This window comes from Lingula anatina, chromosome 9 (genome assembly GCF_051362555.1).
Source record: "Lingula anatina isolate TDL-2025a chromosome 9, LinAna3.0, whole genome shotgun sequence".
NCBI classification, from domain to species: Eukaryota; Metazoa; Brachiopoda; class Lingulata; order Lingulida; family Lingulidae; genus Lingula; species Lingula anatina.
This window is the reverse complement of record NC_141775.1, coordinates 19,609,105-19,631,608: the sequence shown is the minus strand read 5'-3', so window position 1 is coordinate 19,631,608 and position 22,504 is coordinate 19,609,105. Positions and strand designations below refer to the sequence as shown.

Below are 22,504 nucleotides of genomic sequence, written 5' to 3'. Positions count from 1 at the left end.
CCCTAATTATATTCAGGAACATAATGTCTGTTCACAGCAAAACTACCTAAAATTTTAATGCTTACCTGAAAACCAAACACGATACGGTGTCACATCAATTGGCATTTCCGTGCCCTCTACAGATCTACATATCTCATCATTTTCTTGGACGTCTTCTGCTTTTATTGGAATATCTTTTCCTTTGTCATTTAACCGAATGCGAAAGCCTAACTGCATCCTGGGACAGTACGTGTCCCGAAGAGTTGACAGTTCTTTTTCAATGGTTTCCCGTGCGTTGGAGTATATGTCAGGTTTTGGTTTGTTTCCAGTAGCGTTTGTTATCATCATTCTCATGGCCCTTTCTTCAATGGCGAGATGGAGCACCGACTGTTCGTCTCCCAAACGGAAGGAAGCGTGGTCAAACCCAACAACTGGAATGTTATGTTTATATTCCTGAGCTCTATACTTCTTAAGAAGACGGATGATCAGACGATGAAACAACCCGGTAGGAAACAGAATGTGAGGGAATGCGATAAGCAAATATTTCTGTGGATCCGTCTCAGACAAGGCGTTATTTACACTGGTATTGGATACCAGCATACTAGGCACAACGAATCTTCTCTTTCCAGACCCAGGCAGAGGGTTTTCAACTGATTGGGATATTTCTAACATCAAGTCGAAATGCAGCATAAGTTGAATGATTTCAGTCTTTTTTTCGGCCATTTTGATTTGTTTTAGATATTCATCAAATACCTCCTCATTGAGCACTCCTCTTTTCAGATCGTCTTTCAGGAGATCAAAGTGACTGCCTCCAGGTTGACTGCTGGCCTTGGTCATGATGGCAGAAAACACATCTGCTAACCAAAGTGGATCTATTATGACGACATTTTCCAGTCCATCAACTTTGAAGTGTAGGATATCGCCTTGATGGTGATGGTAAGGAATGAATTTTTCTTTTAATTCTTCATCAGGGAGTCCGACCCTTTTTGCCATTTCCCTCAGTTTTTCAATAGTTATGATGGGTGTTTCTTCACTCTTCTCTGCCAAATTCATTTCCAATTTAATCCAATTCACTGAAAGATGTTGAACCGTAGCAATACTGTTGCTGCTATAACCACACAAATCTTCGATCGCTCTTTTTATTTCAGCAAACTCCCCATCATCTTCGGCCAAGTTGCTTATGGCAAAATATCGGTAGACGTGGTCCTTGAGTACCTGCTTGTCGTCGAGACACTTCTTGAGTTTATCAAAAATCTTTTCAACGTCGCCCTGTGAATAAAAACTAGTTAAGACATTTTTGTAGTTGTTGTTCATTACCATATAATAATGTTAAATTGTCAGTGCAAAAGAAAACATTTACCGGGGTGTGTGTGTGTGTGTATATGATATAGTCCACTTTGTTCAAGTTGAGAAATGGGGTATGTTGCAATGAACATATAAAATTAGGATGGAGTACAGGGGGCAAGGAACACCCTTTTCCCCCAACATTAAATCATGCCATCCACAAATAGTCACATAGTGAAAAGTTTCTAAATAATTAAGTCACTTGTCAGGAATCGTGATATGGTTGAAGGGATACAAATTATACATAGAATAAGTATGGTAGTAATTGAATAATTGTGATAAGAAAAGCGTTTTCACCTGTGCGCATAACATGTCCTTATGAGTTCCAATAATCAAGACGTATGGCATGGCATTTTTGTCTTCTTCCCTCAATTTTCCAACAGTGTGCATATGGATTGAGTTTAACCAAAACATAATAAACTCTGAAAATGTATATAAAGCCTTGAGGTAATTGCAAAGATGAATATTAATCAGTGTTCTCCTCAGCATTTCTAAAAAATAGCACCAATTAATATAATAATAATAATGTTTGTTATTGGGTGCCTTACAACGGATAATATAACTAAAATCCTTAAAATTACTACAATATTAAAATTAACACTACTAAAAACTCAATGTTATTATATATATATATATATATATATATATATATATATATATAAGACTAGTTCCAGACTTATGCAGACACTACCCGTAAAAGCAGTGTTAGGTAGACCATCGTGTATATACCCAGACAGCCTCAGTAATCTGGCCCACGTCTGGCCCAGATCTGGCAACGTCTGGCAATATCTGGGCCAGATTTTGCCAGACACTTGCCAGATCTGGGCCAAGTCTGGCAAAGTCTGGCATTTATGCCACATTTTGCCAGACACTTGCCAGATCTGGGCCAAGTCTGGCAAAGTCTGGCATTTATGCCACATTTTGCCAGATGCTGCCCAGACTTGGGCCAGATATGGTACTTTCATTTTCAATTTTTATTTTCTATTTATTTATTTTTTATTGACCAGTGAGCTGAATGCATTGAACTGACGTCATTTGATAAATTTTGATTTAATTTATCTCTCTCTTTTCTTCAAAGTCCCCTCATAAGTGTGCTATTTGTTTAATTTGACTTGACATTTGAATGAATTCACTGTTCTAAAACTTTTTTGAACTACCCCTTCCGCTGTTGTAAGATTCCGCTTTTTATGCTAAGCCGGTCAAGGACCCGGATGTAGCGTTTCTTAGAGTTATGGATATGAAAAAAGCACAAGCGTATCAAACTGATACAATTCGTTGAGTGATTTGATTTGTGATGCGATTTATTTCGAAGGCATCAACACTGGCGACGAGGATTAACACTAGTGCAAAACTGTGAGCCAACTTTCTTTGAAAAAATGGAGGAAAAATGTGAAATTACGGAATTCGAACCGTACAGAAGTCCGGAGACATTAGGGTCACGCTCGACGCGATGGCTAGACAGTTTAAACCTCTTCGCTGACGGAAAAGATTGATCTTTTCAAAACCAACGGACGGCATGAATAACGGAAAATTAAAAATACATGACAGAGGAGACGCGCGCTTATGTTGTATTCAGCAGGGACAGGTGTACAAGATATTTTCAGGACTCTCCCAAACACAGGTTAGAAACATGAATATACATTAGACGGTTAACGCTTTGAATGAAATTGGAACACCAGAAACTGTGAGTATGATGAAACCGAAGTCATTTGACAAACCAAGCCAGTCTAAACATTACCAGTTTAGACATGAAAAACGAAGTAGAAACTCCCTGACTGAGAAAACATGGAACGTTGGATCACTTTGCAAAAGTCTGCAAAACTGAAACTATTATTCATGTAAATGACAGCTTTGAACATGATAATCCAGGAGTGCATATACATTTGGTGTGGGAACCAATGCAATATACACAGAAGACATGGAGGAAATAGAGGCGGTGTTTATCTCAGTGTATTACCAGATTCAGGTGCATATTGTAATATCATTGATGAAAATACATGGAGAATGCTGAAATCCAAGAAAAATAAATGTGGCTCTTGTGGAGGACTAGAAAACAAACAGCATTATTCATACACGTCTGAGAAACCTTTAAAAGTGAAGGGAACATTTGAATGTGACGTATAGGAAGAGACCAGTAGTAGTGAAAGGACATGGGATTTGATATGAGTTGATAAGTTTTGAGAATTTTCAGTGTGGTTTAAGGAATAAAAGTTGGAGTTCATATGCTATTCTGCAAATGTTTGAAAGGACATTTTAAAGACTGAACTGTCAATAAACATGTTTTGAAAGGACCGTTTCTGTCCAAGAAAGGAAGGGATGTTGTGTTTTGACTTGACCTATAATTTTGTTATAACTCACCATCATCTAAAAAAACAATGTTTTTTCATTCATTATTCAAGATTTATTCATTACAAAACTATATTCATTAGTGATTATTATTATTAATGATATGTTTGAATTAGTTTAAAAATGACAATGTGTGCAAAAATATTTCCCCCTCGAACCCCTCCCCCATGTACATGCATAATTAATTACAATTTTTGTAATTTGTGTTAATTCAGATTCGATGAGCAGCTTTGTGTTGAAAAAAAAAATTGTTGTTATAACTGTTTTCTTTACATGTATGTAAGTGACATTTCCTCCTGTTAAGTGTCTGTATATTTATCTTTTTGCAATGTAGTTTTTTTTTTTTTTTTTTCAAATATACATTGTTTTGTACAAAAAGACAAGGAGTGACCCTTAATTTGTTACATGTTAGTTGCCAGCAAGGTTATATAATGTGTAATAATTTTGTTTAGGGTTTTAGCACAGAATAAATACTTGAATCTTGAATCTTGTATGTCTTTTTTATAGTAATCTTATTGAATAATTAAAAATAATTTAAAAAAAAGAAAAAAAAAACATTCTGGGCCATATGTGGTCCATGTCTGGCCCTAATCTGGCCCATTTGAATATGATCTGGCCCACATCTGGCATGCCATACCTTTGCCAGATATTGCCAGATCTGGGCCGACATCTGGCCATATGAGCAAATGTGGACTGGGCCAGATGTGGCAATGTCTGGGCCAGATCTGGCCCAAACATTGCCACATCTGGCCCACATGTGGCAAGCCATATGTGGGCCATACCTTTTGCCAGACATTGCCAGACGTTGCCAGATCTGGGCCAGACGTGGGCCAGATCACTGAGGCTGTCTGGGTAGGTATTAGATGATCATTTATAATTGAAAAAATAACTTTATTATAACACTTAATGAATATTATGCACATGCTATGATTATAGAGGCACAGATATAAACAACAAAAAATATACAAAAAAATTGGTCTGCTTAAGTTTCTGTAAGGACAGAACCAGCATTAGGCAGACAAGCATTAGGCAGACCAGAAATATACATATATATATATATATGCATATTTTAGCAGCAGTAAGTGGACCACATGTACTTGTATAAATATATCAAAGACCAGCATTAGGCAGACTATATTAAAGTATACATTTGTTTGCTATTAATTATTGCATAATGTTGCCACTCACAGCAACCAACAGTTTAGCAGAGTAATTATTCTTGTTCATGCAATCTTGCTATTATGTGTGATTTGGGAGACAATATGTTGTATACATTTGTGCGTTTATAATTAATGGGATTGTTTTAAAGAGCAATGTCTTCACAGCCAAAAAGCCAGGATAATTTTAGCAAATCAACACTTAGTTTTGAGCACAAACCACAATTTATTTGGCATACATGTAACTAAACAGCAATAAGCAGACCATTTACACTATATATATATAAAAAAAACCAGCATTAGGCAGACTTTATATCAAACTACATTTTAACTTATTTTTGCACTATGTTGCAACACAAAGTGCTTACCACTCAGAACAATCAACACTTTGGCACATTTTAATTATTCATGTTATCTATTTTTTGTCATTTGTGGGACAGTATATTGTATATTTTTACTTTACAATTTATGAGTATAATTTATGAGTGCTGTAACATATCATTCCTTTTCAACCAAAGAGCAAGGATAATTTCAGCAAAATAAAATTATGACCTAATCCCACACTTTATTTTAATGTTACCCGTTATTGGATTTTTTGTGTGACATGAAAAACAACTAACATAAACTATATGTAAGGTCTTAATATATTTATTGAGGTCACATCATTGAACAGTCTGGATGAATAACATGCACCAATCTACATAAGCATAGTCTTAAGTGTAACTTGTCTGCCACCAAGCACATTGCATCATTGAACAATCTTCAAGAAATGGAACTTCACTGTTACTTCAAACAGTTAAATGTGTGAAATATTACTTCCAATATTTTGGAGAGCAATCTCTGTGAAAAACTTAGTCAACTGTAAAATGAACTTGAAATGGAATGCATTGTTTCTCCAAGCAACAGTTAAGTATGTGAAATATTATCTCCAATATTTTGGAGAACAAACTTTGAGAAGAATTTCATCAACTGAAATATTGGAGGTAATATTTATATACTTTGCTGTTGTTTGAAGAAACATTGGTGTTCCATTTCAAGAACAGTCATCCTCCAACAGTTGCACTATATTCTTTGAAGTTTTTTATTAACATTTTCCCTCATTGTTTTTCTCTCATTGAATATCTTTATCCTGGTCTTTTTGTAGGCTTCTTGTAACTCCAAACTCTTGAGGCAGTGTGGCATGTGGCCCTCAAGAAATGTCATTATTTCTTTTTTACCTTCAAAGTAAATAAAAAATATATTAATATCATTAGCAAAGCCTCCATGAATCATAAAATTCAGTTTTGTTAGGCTGAATGATGTCATTGGTTGACCTCCTTACATCCCCGTTACACTTTTGGAAAATAAGATGTTAGAAAAATTATGTGCAATTTACTATTTTAGTTTGTGGGCCTGGATTTTAAAAGTAAGTTATTTCCACTTAGATACAGATATTCATTTTCCTTAAGTACACAATGTTTTTTGTCCATCTGGTATTGTTTACACGACTTCTGCCAAAAGCAATACAAATTTTCACAAAAATTGCATTTTCGTGGCAACATAGTTTTAATTTTCTCCTCCAGTTTAAAGAAAAAAAAAAAAAGAGTCATCTTTTCAATAACTATTAAAAAATGCCATTTTATATTTGTACATGAAACTCTACAGATATACAGTTTGGACAAAAATTGGATGATGCCTGTAGTTCTAAATGTACACAACTACAATGTAACAATGTAATGTACTAATTGGATATTCAATAAAAATGCACGTATGATTTCAAACGAAAAAAGTTGGCTGCACTCTGTTACAAGTTCACCTTGAACCATATTGTCCAATTCTTCTAGTCATTACAAAAAAAAAAAAAAAAAAAAAAAAAAAAAAAAAAAAAAAACCAGACTCTTATATCTAAGAGGTACTATGCATGAAAATGACAATATCTAGTCAATAAAATATGCTTACTTGGAAGGCTTCCTTTGTTATCCGCAGCCTCTAGGTGAGTACTTAATATGGCGTAAAATGGTCTCTCAACATATTTGTGTCTTCAGCAGGCCAGGCCACTGAAAGAACAAAAGCACATATATCTATAACATATTTGAATCCCCTATTTCAAAGTGATGGATACAATTTCCTTTTTCGATGACATTAGTTTTGCCTATAGGACTTTAGAAGCTTATAAAAAGAAATAGCTGTTCTGAATTTATATAGCTTACATTTCATTTTATCAAATAAAAGATAGCAATTGTTTACTTTTCTTATATGTTATTACCTGATACAGATTTCTTGCCCTCTACAATCAATGTAACAGGATTACATGTTAGATTTTATTCTGAAAAGAAAATATATGTACACATCTTTTATTGATTGAAGCTCTCTGCAAAGCAAATTAACCACATTCATGTACAAATATCCAAAATAACATTAATTTTATTTGGAGGTGGACCATGCACATGCTGTTATGTCTGAAATATTATACTTTATTTTTTATTTAATATAAACAATTTCTGCAAAACAATGTTAAAAACATAAAAGGGAATATATATTCAGTGTAGTTGTAAAACTGTCACTGTGTTTTAACCACTAAAAATGTTTTGCAAATAATATGATTATTTGGTAAAGGTATGCATGTTATTACCTCACTGAAGTTCTTCATTTTTACCAATCTCTTTAGTTTCAGTTGCACTTGCCTCAACTGTTTGTATAGTGGTTAAATCCGTTGCTGGTTCTGGTACTGAGAACAAAAACAAATCAATGTTTACTCATTTTAGTGACTGCATCTTGTCCTTTACAGATCATGGATATCTAATGCATAGAAATATCTGTTTGGATTAAATGACACATATTTTCAAATACAAAAAAAAAAAAAAAATGTTTAAAATAGTCATGAAGAAATTAAGCTTATTTTAAGTAAACATGTAATTATGAAATGAACACAATTACCATTTTCAAGATCTCCCAACATGCGGCCCATTACTTTGACCTCCCTGAGTCCAATTGGACATTGGTAATTATCTCTGTTGATGTTTTTTTCGTGACCTATATGATCTAAAAAGACCTGCTGATCTGCTGGGCTCATGTCCAGACTTGCATATACAGTTGACAAATAATGTCTGTTCTTTGTGGCATTGACTGTGACACCTTCCAATCACAGTTTCTTCCAAAGCCTGGAGCTTGTGCTATAACAGATAAAGTAACAGAGTTCCAGTATCTGTGCAAGTTACTTCAAAGAGGGTTATCAAACAGTAGACTCAACAAATCCTTCTTGACTAAGTGGTAATTTTTTTACCAGTATGTATGACTAATTTTTTTTTTTTTTTTTTTTTTGAGGAAGGGGAATGGAATTATATCTGTACCGGTATGTACATACATCTTGCCATCTAAAAGCAAATATTTCCACTTATAACAAATACCTTATCGCCAAATCTAATAACATCTTCTGGTGAAAGCTCTGAAGAATCTTGAAGGTCACTCTCTGTAAAAGTAGCCAAAGACTGAACCTCACACACAATTGCAGGCACATAGGACTATTTTCCTCAGATACAAGAATAAATATGTATATTTCAGTTTAGATTAGTGAGTTACAAAGCATTTATATTAATAATGTTGTGAAATGTAGAAGTTAATTATAAGATATGCATTTATATTGTATATATATGTATACATACATGAGTAAATAATTTGAATTTGAAAACATAATTTGAACTGTGTAATGTTCCACAGAAAAAAAATATCAATTTAGAATTGGATATTGCACCAGTAATAAGCAGACCTTACATTAAAACAGCATTCAGAAAAACACTATTGTATAATATATTTGTATTCTCCAGCACAGGTTTACAAGAACTGGCTCTGAGCAGTTATATCCAGTAGTAATTTGACTATGTTTAAAAAAAATTAAAAATGGAAATAACCAAGTGTCAATTTAACTTTCTTTTTATTTAACAGTATAACTCACCCTGGGTTTCCCATTCGATGCCACTAGAGACAAGTTCACCACTAGTAATTAACTCAGCACCCTTGTCCAATGAAGGTCTATAATTGGAAGTAGAGCACATTCTAATAGATTGTTTCATGCACATGGAAAGTAATCAAAATAGTAATTTATACCTAAATACCACCCGAAAGAACAAGCAAATGAACATATTGCATTGCTTCCTACCAACAGGAGGTTTTGCACAACTATATACATTTATATATATAAATGTACTAGTACATGTCTCTCTCTTATGTTGAATCAATGCATGGATCATTTCTTTAATAAATTATGTAAGGCTTCATTAAAATCAACTATTCCCTCTACTTTTTATTATCCCATACAGAAGTGTAACTTTACCTTGCATGCATATATAATGATAATATAATGATAATATTATCAGAGACCAAAAAATGTTAGGTATTTACAAATTACAGGACAATGCATCATTTTCTTCTCACAAACTGCAGTGGGAGACAAAATGCATATACCATACAGCCTTAAAACTATTAGCAAAATGAAAATTTGCAGATCTGCTTACCTTATGTACTTTTGTAAGGACGGAAATTGATCTACAACACTGCTACTGCCATCACCTTAATAAATAAATAAATACATATATAAATGACTGAATAAACATAAATCCCACTTGTGTAAAGTAATTACGAAAATAAAGATGCACTTGATATACATGTACCTTTGCGTATGTATACCCACTGTATTTACACCTAGCAAACTCACTGTTATCCTCATGTAACCTCATGTAAAGCATTTTACAGCCAGAATTTTTTAGGGAATTTATAATAGGCTTACCATAACTGTTTTCTACAATCTCCTCAGGCTCTTTTGTTTTCTGAAAGTAAAGCACACCTAATCAAGCAAAAGGCTTGTAGTTACAAGATGTTCCAAACAGCAATTCATGCTTAATGTACAATAAATCCCTCAAGTACCAAGCTTTTAACAGATTCAGTTGCTTATGTCATCTTTTGGATAGTTTACATATATTATATTAAAAAAGCGATAACTTTAAAGTATTTCGATTTCATGTATCCATTACCTTGATTCTTTTGTCAACAGGTCCTTCATCAGAATCAAAGAGATAAGGATCATACTCTGAAAGAAAATTACCTTATCAGTGTACTGAACTAAGCATTGCTTCTCACTATGTACAAATGCATACTATGTTACAAAAATTAGTAGTAGGTGTTAAAATGGGGTGTGTGGGGAGTGATGATGTGTCTCAAGCCCCCCCCCCCACAAGCCCCTGGCTTCAGTAAAAGTAAGAAAAAAAAAAACTTACCACTGTCGCTCCCATCATCATAATATATATATGCTTCATTTCTATCTATCATATATAAGCAAAACATTCAAGGAGAAACAGACTGAGACAGCATGCTTTATCCTATACATCCCTGCATACTTCATGCAGTTCAACAGGAACACTATTTCACTATATTATTGGAAAATATAAATAATCCCTTTGACTTTAATATGATATCTATATTTTTAAAACTATACAATAATCTTCCATAATAAAAAGTCATTAAGATACAATTGATAAATATAACATTATAAATTAATGCTAACCTGCACCCTGTGCATAGCAAGTCTTAACTGAAAGGAAATTCAATACTGTATGAAAGAATCATCTTAGAGCGCATTCTCAACGAAGTAAGCCAGGCTTTACAAAGCCGGTGACCTAAAAATGGCGGACGTACATGAAAGAAAAACCGCCTAATCTTTTAATAGTCTCTCCGCCTCCCCACACGTCGTCCCTGCGGGGTACAGTAATTAAATTGCGTCTCCGTTCGCCATGCGGAAGCTACCTGAGAAATATTAAGTGCGCATGCTCATCAGTTAAACTCGTGGTGAAGAAAGCATGGCGGCTGAAGGCGATCGAAGGAAAAAAGCTCTTCTGTTCTATTATCTTTGAAAACAGAGACGAAAAAGGAATAATTTGGCCGGTAGAGCAGCAATGAATCGACTTTCTACGGAGATAATATCACCAGAGATATTCACGGTAATATTAATGTTCGGAGCCGAGATTTAATTACTGAACCCCGCAGGGACGACGTGTGGGGAGGCGTGTGAGAGGCGGAGAGACTATTAAAAGATTAGGCGGTTTTTCTTTCATGTACGTCCGCCATTTTTAGGTCACCGGCTTTGTAAAGCCTGGCTTAATTCGTTGAGAATGCACTCTTAGTCCAGTATTCTGGGCAAACAGAGACCCCCCTCCCACCCTACGCTACAATTAATCTCTGCCTCATATGGGAAATTAAATTTCTGAGTCAGTTGAAACAGGTTATATAAAAGATTATTTATGCATAGGCTATTGGCTTAAAAGATGAATATTAAAGAAGGAATAAATTAAAGTTATAACTATTATCCTGAAACAAACTGTGTTAGAGACTACATCAGTGCTGGATGAAGATCAGAAATCTAATACACATGATAAATTTGAAGGTGGGAGTATATACTAGTATTTTGAGAACCTAATACAGAGGATGCTAAAGTAGAAGTTCCAATGGCCAGTAATATATGCTTTGGCTTTCAATACATCACATTTTGCTTCATTCTGTACACTGTATCCAGTAGGTCTTTTTACTGAATTAAAATTGGTTGAAAAAATTGGAGTGGCAATCCTTAAGTGTTGGAAATTCTGGGCACTCTCAAAACAAAGTCTCAAAATTTGTTTAAGGATAATAAATAAATAATAAAAATGTATATAAAGCTGACAAACCCCACCATATTCTGTTTAACTTAGCCACAAAATAAGCTAAAGATCTGTAAATTTGCATAAATTGCATTTGCTTATATAACCATCATGACCAAATTAAAAAAAAAAAAAACGCGTGAAATGGCAATAAAACTTAGGGTGCTTTCCCAGAGCTTTATAAGTTTTAGATCGATCTAACTCCCTGGGGTTTCACGCTAAATTGCAGTCAGCCGAGCGGGCACCATAGTTAATTACCCCCTTAAAGCTTTTAGTAGGCGGGACAGACGCTTAAGCCGACCAAGCTGACAGTAATCTAGTGAGACTCCCCACAGGGATAGATCGATCTAAAAATCTATGGAAATGGGGTGCAAGTTACATATGTGCATCAAGGAATATTATAATTTCATATCTTATACTACGATTTTTTCCCGGAAGTCGATCATTAACACGCAGTAAATCTCCTCACAACATTCTCTAATTATAAAGATACGATGAAAACGTAAACTTACCAACTGTTTTCCTCTCAGAAGTGACATATCTTGTGCAGCACAGTCACGTACCGGTAGCCATGCCATCTAATGCATTGCGCGCCAGTGACCTATATCATAAAGGTCAAGGTCATTGCTGACTTTCTCTCTCAGAAGGAGAAAAAGGTGGCATGTCAAATATCGATCTTGTAAAAAATCTGCGTTGTAAGAAACTGATTGTGCGAAGGGATAGCTATGTGGCTAAATAACACAGAAGCAAAGAGATAATTTCGATATATAGCGTATCTTGAAAATTATCGTCGATTTTCCAACGGTCTGCCGTAGCTAGCGTGTCTCATAAGTTTTTGATATACATCGTAAATATACACGGTTGTAAAAATACATTTGATTTATTTTTAAATGGGCTTCGCAAACAATATATAATCAATGTAAACAATAACATCGGTGTACCCTTTAGTAACTGACAGCAGATTACTTTTTCAATCTGCTTTTATCTACATTTTTGAAGGGGGGAAAATGTTAGGCAGACCGGCTGCGGTCTGCCTAAAATTCCGGTCTGCGTAATGCTGGCGTTTAAGTGCGAATGGTCTACCTATTGCTGGAAGCAGGACTATATATATGGTAACGTATGTATCATTTTAACGTAACAAAGAAAAATGATTATTAACACGCTTCATGGTAACGTATGTATCGGTAACGTACAAACGTGCGCACATATACAAAGTCGCACGCACAAACAAAGCCGTGACAACAGAAAACAATCAATGGAATCAGAAAACAACACCTTCATATTATTTGGCCATGTATATATCGGTAACGTATGTATCATATGAACAATTTTCACAGATAGTTGAAGGCAAGAAATTTTATTTGTCTCGTTTTCTTTTATTTTAATGTAACATTAAGACATAAGTGTTGGCGCACAAAACGAAAGACAACCAATGAAAATAGTAACCATGTGGCGTGTAAATACGTTTACGTCTCCTCCATCCCAGTGCACCACAAACTTGCATAGTCCAGTTCATAACAAAAGAGAAGGCAACAAAGACTATCGGGTGTTCGTGATTTGGCCATACAAGGCCGCTTTTATTATATAAACTCACTATCCTAATAATTTTAACAATAATAACAATGCCTATACTAATATATAATATAATATATATAATATTATATATAATATAATAATAATAACAATGCCTATACTAATATATTAAGAGCAATAGAGAGATTTAAAAATGTGGGTCTTTTAATAAAGAAATTATACACAGCTGACAGGCCATTATATTTACATGAGGGCCCTGAGTAGCTTATACATGTAAAGATATAAAGCTCAACAATACCTTTCAGCGTCTTCTCTCCCCTGTATACACGGATTTTATCATCGAGGTCCTGGTCAAGTCGGAATACCAACAAGTAGATGATCCGTTCTGAGAGGAACGTTTGGTGCGTGGTGTAGTAGACATCCTGACCTGCAAAATCCCAAATTGTGACCTGTTTCTCTGGCTCCACATGTTCTCCTCGGGCAATTTTCTCGATTTTTTCCAATAGCTCCTTGTCAATATCATCTAGATGGTCCCTTGCTGCCACTGCGAGGAATACAATAAGCTATGTCCAAACTAACTGATTTTAGCATAATGCATATTGTAATGTATTGCAATGTGTGCATATTCATCATATTCATCGTATTAACCACACAGTATATTTTATAAAAATAAATAATTTAGATTGAAAATGCGTCTAATAACATCAATTGGCTTGTGTGCTTTCTTCGGGGGGTGGGGGGGGGGGGGGAGAGGAAGACTAGATATTAATATTAATAGACATGCTTTCAATCTAATTTATTTAATTTGTTAGGGATCGTTCATACATCGACATACCGTCAACATTCTTATACTACCCATTAGTCTGGATGATTGGTGCTATATAATATATTGGCCAAATTGCTCAGAGTGTGGAAAAAGCGTAAAACCTGGCACAATTGTTCTTTGAACTATGCTGATCATTTTCAAGGGCAGTGCCCAAAATTTCAAAGCATTGCTTAGCAACCTTTGCTATGGAAGTGTATTTTCTTACTAACAAGCTAATAACCTTGCGCACGTTACATGTCACAGGTCTAGCGTAACTACCCACTTGCTACGATTTTTCAATTGGGCGGGCAGCAAGTGGACATTTTGTACAGGAGCAACGCAAAGATGGGTGAGAATGATATGTTGTTTTTAACCGAAGACGATGTCCCCAGGACGAAACTGCCAACACCAAAAGTAAAGGAGCATACCAACGTTGTTTTGAAACGATGTGGTTAGCCTGTCGTTGGCGAGTTGGGGAGAAAAGAGCAGCACTGATAGCAAAGTACTGTGTGCACGTGAACCAGCAAAGTTAATGATAATTTCATGTTGCAAAAGTATAATTAAATTAGTTATTTTCCAAACGATATTTTTTGAATAGCAGATACATAGATCAAACTAACAAAAAAAAATTGATGACAATCAAAACCTGCGGTGCACGATAGGTTGGGGAGGACACTGCCACAGCAAGTAATGCATGAATTATGTTACATAACACCATATGCTTGTGTCGTTGTTAACTCTGTAGTACATGTATTATTACTGCTCAAATTAATACCTGATATTATTTCTCAAGCTACCAAGTACAAATCAACTTAGTTTTGCGGCAATTGACCTCCATGTTCCATCATGTTTATTATTATTTGTTCAAGCACATTTTGATAAAGTGGCTATGCTAAAACAAGAAAAAGTCAAAATTTATGCTGAAGTTTAAAAGATTAAATCATCAGTAGTATGTACAGTTAAAGCTATTTGATTATGCATATTTGATTTTCAATTATCTTGATTATGATATGAGGTTTCTGCCTTTTTCTCTTGCCCTCAATTCAATAAATAACAAGTAAATTGATAGTGCTTTATTACAATTTTTGCTTTATACTTTCAGATGTGAAAACTGTGTAGCTGTTGGTAAAGCTGTAGAGATTGATGTGAGCATAGATCAGGGGAAATGGTATTAGAGAAACTGGGCGGAAAAAAACATAGATAATGTACTAGTAGATCCATCATCACAGCAAGGGTAGTTGGTGTGATCTTGTCCCTGAAGCTGTACCAGCAGGGTTATATTGCAGTAATATCTGTTAATGTTTCTAAAAATAAGCTTCATGTTTGATAATTAATTGGTTTGAAATAAATAAATAAATAAATAAATAAATAAATAACCCAAATAAAATCAATTCATTTTATATTTCACATAATATGTTTTTATTATTTCTTTTAACTAAGCATTTAATTATAACATTTCCCATCATTATACTGTTATTGTGTAATAACATTGAAAGGTTCCGAGTTTTTTTTTTTTTTTTTTTTTTTTTTTTTTTTTAACAGGTTATTACACATAAATATAAGCATCAAAGCATATTTCCATATTGAAATATATCAAACGTACCACTGGTATAATACCGGTAAAGATACAGGTAAAGATGACAGCATTGCTAACTGAGTTTACAGCTCTATTAGTGCAGCATGGTTAGTGTCAGATTGCTTTCTGATAAAGTTTGCTTATTATTAGTAGTAGTAGTAGTAGTAGTAGTACCTGGGAACAAAAAGGTCTGGCACTTGACAATCAAGCTGATAAAATCACAAAACGCCTGTTGAAAATAGAGCATACCTGCCCAACATTGATTTGTTCAGATTCTTGACTAAGGGGTGCGTTACTGGTGTCAAGGGCCAAGACTTGAACTTAAGGGTTTGGCATGTCACTGGACATTCCTCTCAATTTCTGCCCATATCTAATAAAGCCTCAGTTGCTTAACTTTCGCCAAATTTCCAATATCTACAGGTTGTGTTGTTTAATGCTTGGGGTCTCTCCTCTGGCAGCGGTTAATTGGGGACACCTGTGCAGCCTGTCAACGCACCAAGACCCACTTCTGCCAGTGCCACATTTTCCATTGCCGTAAATATCAAATTTGTGAATAGAATGAGGAATAATGACAATTATGAAAAAATGTGTGGAAGTACCTGTCACCTTCGCCACAGTAACCATATGTGCTGTGCTGCCCCACCACCACAGGCGACACCTTGCGGAGCAAGCGAGCATAATTCAGGGTGCAACTGTAAATAACCTTGTTGCGCGACCTAATTAGACCTTTCTTATCCAGTTTAAATGATTTAGAAATGCTAATAACAATGCTTCAGGGAATCAGAACTATCCCTAGACTATTTTAAGGCAATTAAAACCCAAATTAACCTTTCCACAGTTGCTAGGCAGTATATTACCCTAGCAACAAGCATATAAAGTTGCGTTAGTCTATTAAGTAAGGCAAATCTAAAATACTAGCTAGGAACTACAATTTTGAGCAAGATATTCATACTTTCAATCCCGTAAGCATTGCCGCTGCAAATACTTAAGGCAGCGTGTTCAAAGTTAGTAACCAGTCATTTCCATGTTTTTATCACCTTACAACTCTTTATAAACTTTGCAATATTTAAGGCGTTACAATCTCCCTTGCATGTGCAATATACAGTGCATTTTGCCCTTGCACATTGTCAGCCTACTGTATACATCTGCTCCTACGTGCACACTGCAGCAACTCTGGGCAGAACAACAGATTCTGGCAAATGTGTCCACAAGAGTCGACTGTTCCACACAAGTCCAACCAGAGTGAGCACATGGTATCTGATGACATGGCACCGTAGTGCTGATTCAGATATGTTCATCTCGCAAGACAACTCTCATACGACATTGGTCAAAATGGTTGTCCCACCCCCAGTTTCATGTGCTTTTATTTATAAATGATCACATCACAGGAGTCAATTGCTATGAATGGCGATTTTCATTCCATATACCATAACTAACATGATAAGTGGTACAGAAAATACAAACTAGCGGTTAAGATATCCATATTTAATACCATTTATTCACATTTATTACATGTACTCCCTCAAATCCGATGTTCCACTGTCATTTCCACGGAGGTTTAAAAAAATGTCTATCAACCCCCACCCTTCACACATCTCGAATACTGGGGTTCCCTTACTTATATACCGTATAGCTAAAAAAAAAACAAGACTATTGGTACGCGTATGGTCGATAACTGATTTAATTCTCGTAAGATTACCATCCGCCCCCTTCCTTATGAATAGGTATTACTTTATTAATACAATGCAACCGTCGTGTAGCCGCATGTTAGAAGACAATGTTTGATTACGCACAGCAGTAGGAGGCCGCTACCCCTTCCCAGCAAGGAGTCAACACAGCAGCGCGTAACCCGGGGTTAATTAGGGGTTATTAGCTGTCCACTTATGATCGGTATTGTTCGTCTTGATTGCAGCACACTTCCTACTCACTATTGGTTCGACCGCCTCTTCTTTAAATGCTCTCTCAAACCTTTCCTCAGTCAGCCGAGAATGGAAACACGTTTATCTGCCGATAAACTAGGTCGTTGATGTATTATTCGGCATCATTCTACAGTGGGTCATAAGGCTCTATCTATCATTTTTTTCGTCTCGCATTTTACCAGATTAAGCTGACGCTCGAAAACTAAATTTAATGAATAATTTTCTCACGTGCACCGTATCCAGCTAATTTTACGACAATAACTACCACGGCACCTCCGCCATTTGCAATTGTAGACGAACCACGTGTTTCCAACTGATAGGCCAATACAACTATACCAGACCCATTGTACGAGAAAAGACCGTTTATATTTAATGAATTAAAAAACATTTGAGGATTGCGATTTTCTATTGATATACTATCGATGGTATTCCTGTATTAAATCATCCACTGCTACCCCCTCTTTTGTAGTGTAGCATGACTCGTATCACAAGATGGCCTTAGAAATGAAGTAAGACAGGCCTACACTCTGATAGTTTTTAGTCTATTATTAACCCTAATGTCGTTGCTTGTCATTCATTCTAGAACTCTCTGAGCCATCGCAAAATTATTTGCCAGGACATTTAAAGGCTACTTCTTAACGGATTTTTTTTATTTGCACTGAGTCCAAAATGTTCGAGGACGTCTCTGTCGTTATCGCCGTTTCTCGGACGCAGTCCCAGACAAAGGATCGGAAAGTTTCTAAATAAAAGAACTTATAAATGCTGCCACTAGCCATCCTTATTGTTCCTAAGTAAAGAGGCGATAATGATCTTTTCTTTCTTCTAGCTTAGTCTGTCGACTAAAATGAACAAGGTTAGGCCTACAATGCAACCACCTATACGACCATTAATGAGGTTCTTTGCTACACTCCCTTTCTTCATGATCGCGAAACCAGTGGGGTGCTGTGTTTTAAATATATAAAAAAGGGTCTCGCGAGGTGAAGCTATAATATTGAAATAAAAAAATCCAATGAATAGGCCTATCTAATAAACCATGAAGCACGTAGTCTAGGCCTCATCTTTGACCGACATCACATTTTTACATTCTTTGTTTTAATAAGAGGACGAACGTGGTCTGATTTGTCTTTTGGTGGTGTGTGATTTTGCTCGAAGTAGCGGAGTCAAGTAAATCGGTGATTTACCGTTGGTAAGAGTAGCGATCATCGCTCCTGCGTCCTCATAGATTAGGCCTACTTTCTAATCACCCGTAATTAACGCAGTCAGGAATAAGCGCTCAAATAGGGGTCTTTGTATCAGGGAAAATTTTAGTATTAATCTTATGTTATTATGTATCTGTATTATGTAATCATGTAACTCATTTTCCCAAGGCAACCACCAATTATGACGACCATTAATGAAGTTCTCTGCTACACTCTCTCCTCATGATCACTTGCTCGATCGTGAAACCCTGGAGGTGTTGTATATATATTTGGGGTAGTTTACTATAGCATGCTACACTCTCCTCATGATCAGCTGCTCGATCGTGAAATCTGGAGTGAAACCCATGGTTTATCTAACAATGGTTTAAATAAATAAAAAGGGTGTCACGGAGGTGAAGCTGCTTAACTCATAAGAATAACGAACGAAAAAATACGATGAACATTTAATAAACCACGAAGCACGTATGTTTTGACCGTTATCGCCTTTTTTACATAAGATGTCTCAACAAGAAGGCAGATGTAGTCCAATTTGTCTTTTGTTGGTGATTCTGCTTCAGGTGGCTGAGATTAGTTGATCGGTGATGCACCGTTGGTAAGAGTAGCAATCATCACTCCTGCGTTCTAACGGATTACTTTCCAACCCCCCATAATTAACGCAGCCAGGAATAGGCGCTGAAATAAGGGGTATTAAATCAGGAATTAATTTTTGTAATTATGTATCCGTAAAATAAGAATCGTAACATTATCACGTATTTTTCCTGATGGAAAATATCATAATTTATGCACACTGATCGAATTATAAAGAAAATCTCCAGATGTAAACAAAGGTCAGTCAAGTATCACTCATCCCAGGCTGCAGGGCAGATATAGAGAATTGAATGAAGCGCCAGTGATCTGGCAACCCTACAAATTTGTCATAATGATTCATGGGCAAACAATAGAAGCATGAAATTAACACCTTTTACAGTGTGAATGACGACACCTTATGAGGCTTTTGTTTCTTCCCCTTGGTTGGTATTACAAAGTAAGTATGTTGACGTAAGTGTGTTGACTTTTGCATGTTCAAAGGAACAATGGAAATGTCATTTCAAAACAAAGAGCCACATTTCCCTACTTAGGTGGCCAAAATATTGTCAATGAAACGCAAAAAAGACAAAATCACCAGCTGTTACTGACTGAGTCTAACTCAAATGCAAAAAGGTACGCACAGCGACAAAGCGCTATTGTAAACAATGACCCGACGATGAGATCAATAAGATGTATAAAATGACTATTTGTACTATATAACTGTACCCCTGCCCCTACTTGTATATTATTACACACACAAGGCCACCCTATACCAGAGTTACAGATTGATTTTTCATTACACAGTCTCTTGCACTGAAGAAAAATACTCATAATTAATTTGCGGCCCTAGTAGAGGGTCTTCTCTCGTTTTCTCTCAAATCAAAATAAACTAGCAAACATGAAAATTGGCAAAATGTATTAGAATGTAAAGTGTTGCGAACCCTTTAAACAAGGTGAATGGTAATTTGCACGTGTAGACAAATTTTAATTTTAATTTCAATTAAATTTAATTTTAATTAAAATTGATATTACCAAAATTAGTAAATGTCGTTTGCGTCATGTATCAATATTTTTGCGCATAATAGTACCTACGTTATAAACATTCAGCAAAGATATTTGGAAGGCCGCTCTTTTGTTGTTTATATCAAAGGAAAACTATTTGATACCCATCGTATCAATCATTATACCATGATAAGAGATTAGCATACTAATTTATGTCCCCAGTAATAATAACTTTTAACAATAACAACCAACCTTCCTACTGTGCTTTCCGTTGCAAAAACAACTAGCCACGACTGTTTTATATATTAATAGATATTTATAATAATGACAATTTCAAAATCTTCAGAAGTACCGGCAGGGACACGAACTCCCGTCGGGTAAGTTGCAGACGACTCAACGACGTTCACCGTTGTTCCACCAATTCTTTTGTTCACGTTTACAGATATCGACAGCTCTGTATTGCCGCGCATGCCGAAGCTTTGCGGAAATTGCCGAAGGCTAGGAAAATTCTTCAAAATATACTTTTATTATATTTAATCAAATCCAGACTATCTCCCACTGCCCTGAGGTATGGCTAAAGGCTTTCAGTTGTCATCAGACTTTGTAATTTGGGAGAAAAAAGTGAAACAGTAACTTCTGGTGATTAATAATAGGTAATAGTGCTGCAAGGTGTTGTTTTTTATCCCTGATGTACGAGTAGCTTTTTCTACAGTTTCTATAATTCTCTTAACGTATGAAAATATGCAGGTTTTCTGATATAATAAGACTTTGATAAAATCAAAACCAATAATACTTTTAAAGTCGAGAGTCGGGATAAATATCGGCAAGGTGGAGATATGTCCCGCCGGCGCTTCCGCAACAGCAAGACTAAAGGACGCACGTTACAAAGCAAAACATGTTTAGTCAAGTTAAAGACTTAATTACCGGTTTAACTTCGGCAGAAGTGCCTACTGCTGTGAGCAACATGCGCTGTCCATCGTAATCCCCCTATCATTAACACTGTCGGGGACGTGCGCATTAGCGCGTCTGATGTAGACAGCGTGTGCTATTAAAGTGACCGGGGACTTATTAGCTATAGTGTACTTAGGGCACTACAACTGAAAGTGCATCTTAAGAAAGACAGACAAGTAAATATATGGTTATTAGCTTTGCAACCCCACAAATTAAAGTGTCTGCACTATGTTGTTTGGGAATTATATATGAAATAAAGTCTTTTCAGGCGTAAAAGTAACGTAATTTGGCACTGTCACAATTATTCAATTTTAGCTTCTAAAATTACTTCATTTCATTTAAGTAGAAGGATTCACAATAAAAGCGGCCGGCATCGGCCAAATTTCGAACATCATAGTTGTGTTTGTCACTTTAATGCTTTTTTTTTCTGACACTGTATTGAACTTTTTTTGATCAAGGAGACATAAAAATTTATAGAGCACTGCATAGCTCATTTACACACTGCAAAACCGACCACTTGCATGCAAAATTTCAAATTTTTCTATGCAGTAGTTGCCGACATAAAGAAGTCTTTTAAGCCATGTAAATTTTATACTTTTTTGACAGAACCATGCTTTGCCAAAGACAATCTTTGACCTGCCCAAAGGTGCACTACCCAATTAAATCACTGCATATTACATAATGCAGCAGCGCAACAAACCTGGTATTCACTTAATTGGAAGCGACACACCTGATTACACACTTCCCCATTCATACGTCTTATATGATATTGGAATTAAAAAAAAAAGACCACATTTCTACCTAGGCATATCATCGAAACTGAAATATTCCATATTAAATGTCAAGTCTGTGTAAACTCTCCTTCCAGCCCCCCCCCCCTTCCCTCAATATTTAAAAATATGCAAATATCATATTTAACTTTATCAGCAATGGGAAAAGATACAAAATAAAATGAGCAAAGATGGTGTCAGATTACTAAAATGGATGACAAAAGGTACCGCAAATAAAAATTTTACCAAGGCCCTAAAATTTACATGGCTTAAAAGACTTCTTTATGAAGAAAATAAGAGTAAGTGGAAAGTGTTTTTCTCGGTGAAATGTCAGGAATCAGTAGTTACAAAAGGTGGAATAAAAATACTAAAAGCAACTTCTTATCCCTTATGGCAAAGATTATTGGTTATTTGGGTGAAATTCAGGAAAATCCCAATTTAACCCCAGATGAAATCCTATCACAACCATTATGTCAAAACTCAAAAATTGAAAGAAATGGAAAACAAGGCAGCAAAGCTGTCAAATGTACAGACAAAAAACAGAAATAAAGATGCAAAAAAGGTCATTTTGTCAATTTTGATGCAATAATAAATAATGCTTATAATAGCACTGTCAGTCAACACTGAATTTTAATCTTGCACAACAGGTAACATGGTCAATAACAGGAGCGGACCCAGAGATATTTTCTGACAG

At 35.6% G+C, this 22,504-nt stretch overlaps 2 protein-coding genes and 1 long non-coding RNA gene across 5 annotated transcripts in view; 1 reads left to right on the top strand and 2 right to left on the bottom strand.

Annotated features, from left to right (window-relative positions):
• Positions 1–1,771, bottom strand: part of LOC106181119 (uncharacterized) — a 48,620-nt gene extending 46,849 nt beyond the window's left edge. For all 3 annotated transcript variants that reach the window (XR_015331026.1, XR_015331027.1, XM_086995337.1), the window contains exons 1-2: positions 1,621–1,771; positions 66–1,248 (exon numbers count right to left, since the gene is read on the bottom strand). Coding sequence is in view for 1 of the 3 variants with exons in the window: in XM_086995337.1 (XP_086851463.1) it covers positions 66–1,248; positions 1,621–1,737 (1,300 nt within the window). In the remaining 2 variants the exon portion in view is untranslated. The remainder of the gene's footprint in view (positions 1–65; positions 1,249–1,620) is intronic.
• LOC147760101 (uncharacterized) overlaps positions 1–22,504 on the top strand; it is a 215,946-nt gene that overhangs the window by 100,334 nt on the left and 93,108 nt on the right. The gene's annotated exons all lie outside the window — the stretch shown is intronic.
• LOC106158520 (uncharacterized) lies at positions 5,459–15,932 on the bottom strand. Its single transcript, XM_086995533.1, has 14 exons — positions 15,899–15,932; positions 13,391–13,565; positions 12,001–12,029; positions 10,363–10,389; positions 9,833–9,888; positions 9,589–9,628; positions 9,317–9,371; positions 8,758–8,834; positions 8,213–8,274; positions 7,743–7,978; positions 7,438–7,533; positions 7,072–7,131; positions 6,765–6,862; positions 5,459–6,043 (listed from the first exon to the last, which is right to left on the bottom strand). Exons 1-10 carry the CDS (start codon positions 15,930–15,932, stop codon positions 7,811–7,813), a joined length of 723 nt encoding a protein of 240 aa, XP_086851659.1. The 3' UTR covers positions 5,459–6,043; positions 6,765–6,862; positions 7,072–7,131; positions 7,438–7,533; positions 7,743–7,810.

Bases quoted from the DNA above. Each gene is read 5' to 3' on its own strand.
- LOC106158520 (XM_086995533.1), bottom strand. From the start codon at position 15,932: ATGGAAAATGTGGCACTGGCAGAAGTGGGTCTTG. The intron at 9,629-9,832 runs GTAATGGATACA...CTTTACTTTCAG, and splicing joins CTGTTGACAAAAGAATCAAG to AAAACAAAAGAGCCTGAGGA. The intron at 8,275-8,757 runs GTGAGTTATACT...CTACTTTTACAG, and splicing joins CATCGAATGGGAAACCCAGG to AGAGTGACCTTCAAGATTCT.